The sequence below is a fragment of the Musca autumnalis genome, unplaced genomic scaffold (assembly GCF_047663935.1).
Source record: "Musca autumnalis isolate F117 unplaced genomic scaffold, ASM4766393v1 scaffold_5, whole genome shotgun sequence".
NCBI lineage: Eukaryota > Metazoa > Arthropoda > Insecta > Diptera > Muscidae > Musca > Musca autumnalis.
This window is the reverse complement of record NW_027412088.1, coordinates 159,108,702-159,115,507: the sequence shown is the minus strand read 5'-3', so window position 1 is coordinate 159,115,507 and position 6,806 is coordinate 159,108,702. Positions and strand designations below refer to the sequence as shown.

At 37.4% G+C, this 6,806-nt stretch overlaps 1 protein-coding gene across 1 annotated transcript; it reads left to right on the top strand.

Annotated features, from left to right (window-relative positions):
• The first annotated feature begins 2,653 nt into the window (after window positions 1–2,653).
• Ssrp (structure specific recognition protein) lies at window positions 2,654–6,274 on the top strand. Its single transcript, XM_073988885.1, has 5 exons — window positions 2,654–2,999; window positions 3,096–4,042; window positions 4,107–4,743; window positions 5,311–5,757; window positions 5,819–6,274. The coding sequence occupies exons 1-5, from the start codon at window positions 2,949–2,951 to the stop codon at window positions 5,966–5,968; spliced, it is 2,232 nt and encodes a 743-aa protein (XP_073844986.1). The 5' UTR covers window positions 2,654–2,948; the 3' UTR covers window positions 5,969–6,274.
• The last annotated feature ends 532 nt before the right edge of the window (window positions 6,275–6,806 follow it).

The following is a 6,806-nucleotide window of genomic DNA, read 5'->3' as shown; positions in this document are numbered from 1 at the left end:
GTTTTACCATTTTCAGAAGTAAAGGAACAGACCAAATATATCAGCTCTGTTCCAGAACTAAAAAGTTTTTACAATTTTTACCACTTTTACACATTTTGCGTTCCCGCACACAATGTGTTAAAAATTGTAAAACACTTATACATATGTGGCAATGTTTTTACGAAATCATGAATGAAAATAACCAATGTTACCACATGTTTTCAAAATATACACGCCTCGGTAAATGGCACTTAGAAATTACCAAACGCGTAGGTAAGTCCCGGCCCACACTAGCGTGAATTTCATTAAAAAATTTCATGAAATTAGGGGTCCTTAGCTCGAGTTCCCCACTACAGCAATTTCAAAAAATTACTTTAGTATGGAACTCGATCTAAGATAGCATAATTTCATGGAATTTTATCAATGAAATCACTCTAGTGTGGACCGGGACTAAAGATAACTAATAGGTAGCTACCTACCCGGTTACCTAGGGCTAGAATTTACGGGCATAAGTCGGCTTTCACAAACTCATGGTTCACACATACGCAACAGTTGCTGCAATTTTACAATTCCGTTTAGACCTTCATTTTCACATTCTGCAGGGTTAGAAAAAAGGTAGCAAACATGGGAAGAAAACGTACAATGAAATTATGGGAATTCTGCATCACGCATTTTTGGAGGAATTTTTACCTGTATGGTTGGTTTTCATCCGAATTCATCTATTTTTAAACCCCCACACACATAGTTTCCTTGCCTCCTTATTTCATAAAAACACAAAAATTTATTTTTTATTGCAGGCAATTCAAATTGTTTTGGTACATGAATAGTACAGTTTTGTTGTTACAAAAATCCTAAAAAATGCAACCCTTCAGTTAAACATAAGACAAACGGTCAAAGCGGAATTGAAAAAATTGCAGCAACTGTTGCGTATGTGTGAACCATGGCAGAACTACCAGGTAGTGGTATCACACCAGCTGATCGAATATGAAAAGTCAAATTCCTTTATAAAAAAAATATTTTTGTTGTAATTTCCCCAACAACATAAAGAAAGTTTTGACATAACATATTCAAAATTTTACGATGCCACTACCTGGTAGTTCTGCCATGGTGTGAACCATGAGACAGTGTCGTTTTTTTCGCAGTTTCCGTTTTGATATTCATTCGTAGATGTTGTCAGGGTGGGAAAATGTAGTGGCAAAGATGGGAAGAAAACGTACGAAAAAGTACTATTGATGTCAACTCAGACACAATTGCTCTGTTCCAGAACCTGCAAGAAGCTACTATTTTTTACTACAACACGATTTTTTTATGTTATCGGAAAAATTAGTAGATTCTTGCAGTTCTGGAACAGACCAAATATAATTATTTTATTGTACTGATTTATTATCTTTCTTACATAATTTCAAATGAAATATCTGAATTTTAAACGGAATATCTGAATTCCAAATAAAATATTTAAATTTCAAATAGATGCTCTGTTCCAGAACCTGCAAGAAGCTACTAATTTTTACTACGATAACATTTTTTCCCTTATGTTATCGGAAAAAATAGTAAAAATTAGTAGATTCTTGCAGTTCTGGAACAGACCTTATATTCCTGAATTACAAATGGAATTTCTGAATTAAAAATAAAATATCTGAATTTCAAATGGAATTTCTGAATTACAAATGCTAAATTCTGAATTATACTATGTTTACATTTACGAAATTTACTCGATTTCAACTGTCAATCCCATTGCTCAAACGTCAAATGAAATCCAATCGATTTCAGATGAGTTTTCATTTGACGTATACACAAAGGAATTGACAGATGAAATCGAGTGGATTTCGTAAATGTAAACATAGTCTTAAGCCCCCGTCCGTTTAGTGACACGTTGGGACACGCGTTGTCCCAAAACAGTTAAATTATGTTTAACTTTAATACGTCAGCCATGTTGTTGTTTTTCAAAAAACTTGGCTTCACTTACACTTTTTTCATGTGGTTGTTGTAACGCAACGCTCACCGTATGTGCCGAGCGCTATACAGTTGAAAATGGCGTAGTTTATTTACATCAACAGTCAGCGTTATAAAGTAATTCCGAATTTTAATAGAAATTTTCTGAATTTCAATTGAAATATTCTGAATTGCAAATGAAATATCTGAATTTCAAATGGAGTTTCTGAACTTCACATGGAAATTTTGAAATTTAAATGATATATTCTGAATTTGAAATGGAATATCTGAATTCCAAATGAAAATTCTAAATTTCAAATGGAATATCTGAATTACAAATAAAATATCTGAATTTCAAATAGAATTTCTGAAATTCAAATCGAAGTTATGAATTAAAAATAAAATATCTGAATTTCAAAGGGAATTTCTGAATTACAACAGCTATTTTCTGAATTACAATTGAAAGTGGTGTAGACGTGCCATGGCTGGGTCATAAAAGGGTTGTTCGATAACTTCGCAAGTAAATAGTATTTGCAAGTTCTTGCAGGTACTTCTCATTTCTCTTTTACTGAACAAGTTTGTTATGGAACAGCATTTTGTAAAAGTTTGTACAAATTTGTACAAACTTTTGAGTTATCGAACAGACCTATTATCATTTCATTTCTTTCATGACTTATTGAATGTGGCAACACTTCTATGTTGATGCTTCTTCTTAATAACCTCGTAATAGGCGAGTTTACTTGCGGCAATTGTCAGTTTGTTGGTGAGAGAGGGTGCTGAGAGGCAAAGGGTTACCATATGCCTCACCTCTCTCTCCTACAAAATGAAAATTGCCGCAAGTAAACTCGCTCAATGTAAATTGGGACCTTTTTTAACTGACATTTCCTCATTACACGATTTTTTTGCGCGTTGAAATAGCATTGTTTTGTTTAACGAGAATCAACACGCGTGCCGGCACACAAAAATTGCGAAATTACCAAGAAAGAAAATTGTTAATTCATTATTGTTGATTTAACAGGAGCGTAGCTTGGAAAATCATGTCTGAAACCTTGGAATATGATATCTCAGCAGAAGTACGAGGTGTAATGGTAAGTGAAAACTATTTTGACTATGTTTCTTGTGCGGGAAGAAGCGAGGAGTGGGTTGATCTTTTAATTGTCCATTATTTCTTGTCTCCTATATAGACACCTGGCCGCTTGAAACTGTCCGAGCAGAATCTTGTCTACAAAAATAGTAAAACTGGCAAAGTTGACACAATACCAGCCGATGACATAGATCTTATCAATTCCCAGAAATTTGTGGGCACTTGGGGAATTCGAGTATTTACCAAATCTGGAAATCTCTATCGATTTGTTGGCTTCAAAGACAGTGAAAATGAAAAGCTGTCAAAATTTCTCAAAAAAGTCTACCATCAGGATATGGTGGAGAAGGAGATGTGTGTCAAAGGCTGGAATTGGGGTACGGCGAATTTTAAAGGTTCTGTGCTGAGCTTCGACAAAGACACTAAAATGATTTTCGAAATACCCCTGTCACATGTATCCCAGTGTACAACGGGTAAAAATGAGGTCACCATTGAATTTCATCAAAACGACGATGCTCCTGTGGGTCTAATGGAAATGCGTTTCCACATACCGGCTGTTGAATCGGCTGAAGATGATCCTGTTGAAACTTTCCAGACAAATGTTATGAGCAAAGCTTCTGTTATTTCGGCATCTGGTGATGCAATTGCCATATTCAGGGAAATTCATTGTCTTACACCCAGAGGTCGTTATGATATTAAAGTGTTTTCAACATTCTTTCAACTTCATGGCAAAACTTTCGATTACAAAATTCCCATGGATTCAGTGTTGAGGCTGTTTTTGTTGCCGCACAAAGACAATCGCCAGATGTTCTTCGTTTTGTCTTTGGATCCTCCCATTAAACAGGGTCAGACACGTTATCATTATTTGGTGTTGTTGTTTAGTCCCGAAGAGGAGACGTCTATTGAATTGCCATTCACCGATGAGGAACTGAAAGAGAAATATGAGGGAAAACTTGAAAAAACCATTTCCGGTCCTTTGTATGAGGTAATGGGTAAGGTAATGAAGGTATTGATTGGTCGCAAGATTACAGGACCTGGCAACTTTGTGGGGTAAGTTACGTGTATCTTGTGTATGATTTTTTTATTAACTGCTGCTCTTTTCTGTAATATCTAGTCATTCTGGCACTGCCGCTGTGGGTTGTTCATTCAAAGCTGCCGCAGGTTATCTTTATCCTTTGGAACGTGGTTTCATTTACATCCACAAACCTCCAGTACACATACGTTTCGAGGAAATAGCCTCTGTTAACTTTGCACGTAGCGGTGGTTCAACTAGAAGTTTTGACTTTGAGGTAACCCTCAAAAATGGTACCGTTCACACATTCTCTTCCATTGAAAAGGAAGAATATTCCAAGCTCTTCGATTTCATTAATCAAAAGAAATTGCACATTAGTAATGTGGGCAAAGATAAGGGTGGCTATAAAGATGTTGATTTCGGTGATTCGGATAATGAAAATGAACCAGACGCCTATTTGGCTCGCGTTAAGGCGGAGGCCAGAGAAAAGGATTCAGATGATGATGAAGATGGCTCTGAAGAGGAATCTACAGATGAAGACTTCAAACCCAATGAAAATGAATCAGATGTTGCGGAAGAATACGATTCAAATGTGGCCAGTGATTCCGAAGATTCTGATGCAAGTGGTGGAGGTGGTGGCGGCGGTAGTGGTGATGACGGAGCTGAGAAGAAGGAAAAGAAGAAGCCTAAAAAAGAAAAGAAGGAGAAAAAGGAAAAGCCCGAAAAGAAAGAAAGAACGGTAAGGCTGAAAACAAATTGTTAATGTCGTTTGATATCTGGTCAGTGCCTATAGACCTTAAAATGTGTATTGACCTCATATCATTCTATTGACCTCTGCTCAATGTGCTTTGGTCACCTGGTCAATGTTTATTGACCTCTGGTTAATATCTATTGAACTCTGGTCAATGTCTATTGACCTCTGGTCAATGTCTATTGACCTCTGGTCAATGTCTATTGACCTCTGGTCAATGTCTATTGACCTCTGGTCAATGTCTATTGACCTCTGGTCAATGTCTATTGACCTCTGGTCAATGTCTATTGACCTCTGGTCAATGTCTATTGACCTCTTGCCTTTGACCTATTATTGACTTCTGTTCAATATATATTGACTCTTGCCAATATCTGTGAACCCTAGTCAATTTATGTTGACCTCTTGGCAATGACTTGTGACCTCTATTTGTACCTATGTTGACATCTGTCTATGTCTACTGTACGCTGACCAACCTTTATTATCTATCGAATTCTGCTTATGGTCTGCTTTCCTCCAGTCAATGCCTATTGATTATACCTTTTTTCCAACTTTTAGAAAAAAGCTTCCAAAAAGAAGGATGCCAACAAACCCAAACGTGCCACCACCGCCTTTATGTTGTGGCTAAATGATACTCGCGAACAAATCAAAAGCGATAATCCCGGTATTAAAGTCACTGAAATTGCCAAAAAGGCTGGTGAGCTGTGGAAAGAACTTAAAGATAAATCCAAGTGGGAAGAATTGGCAGCAAAGGATAAACAACGTTATATTGATGAAATGAAACACTACAAGCCAGCTGCGGATGATAGTGATGATGAAGGAGGTGCTTCTAAGGGAAAGGCTACCAAGAAACGTAAGAAGGAGAATGTTTCACCCAAGAAATCAGCAAATACCTCAGGCTCATTTAAATCCAAGGAATATATATCTGATGATGATAGTTCATCGGATGAGGGTGGTGATAAGAAAAAATCTGATTCAGAACCAGAAAATAAGAAGAGCAAAAAAGTAAGTTGGAAATTAAAACAAATAAAAATAAATTTTAATTTGTTGAAATTTGTATTTTTAGGCCGACAAAGATAAAGGCAAAGATGATAAGGACAAAAAGGCGAAGGATTCCAAAAAGAAAGCTGAAAGCGAAGAAGAAGAAGAGGAGGAGGAAGCCTCTGCATCTGAAGAGGAAGAAGAATCTGAAGAAGAGGGTGATGGAAGTGATTAAGTCTTTTAGTGATTCTCCAATGCAAAACAAACATCCCTTTAAATTTAATGATATTCATAGTTTAGTAGTAGATAAAAAACCAACAAACAACCAATTACAAATATGTTATACTCTTTATGTTTATTTACTGTACCTACAACATTTTCATGTTGAATGTTCCACTTGTTTCTCCCACCATTCATTTATTTTTCTCCTTTGGTGAAATCCTTGTTTTTCGTTTAACATCCATTTTTGTAATTCACAAAATAAAAACAAAAGAATTCCAAGAAAATTAAATTAATAAAATTGTAATATAAATTCACATAACGAACTTTGGTTATCAATTATTCCACTCGTTTTTGCCTTGGCAGCTGGCGTTCTTCTGCCTTGATGGATGGGGGTGGTCTCCAAGTACGGCATTCACACTGTATCTCTGAACTACCTGCACATTCACACTGTATCTCTGAACTACCTGCACATCGCAGTGGAACGCCTTCTCCGGAAGGCCATCACCTCCGATGAGGTAGACGCCGGCAAGACCGGCTTCGGCAGGGCGGTTATCCAAAGGGGAATCAGAGTCCTCTATTGCCAGGATGAGGAGTCGAGAGACTTCCTCATCCAGTTAATAGAGGGTGCTGGTGACCTCTGGGACGGCTGCATGCTGGCTGCTGTCCCTGTTGATGAGATACCCAGGAGTAGTGTAGCCACAACGTGGGTGCCTCCTCCTGACTCTGATGCAGGGGAAGTAGTCAAGATGCTGAGAAAGCAGAACCGGGGCCTTTCTGTGGATGGCTGGAGGCCCCTCAAGCACTTTAAGGAGAGAGACGGCATGGTGATGCGATTCACCATAGATGATGAG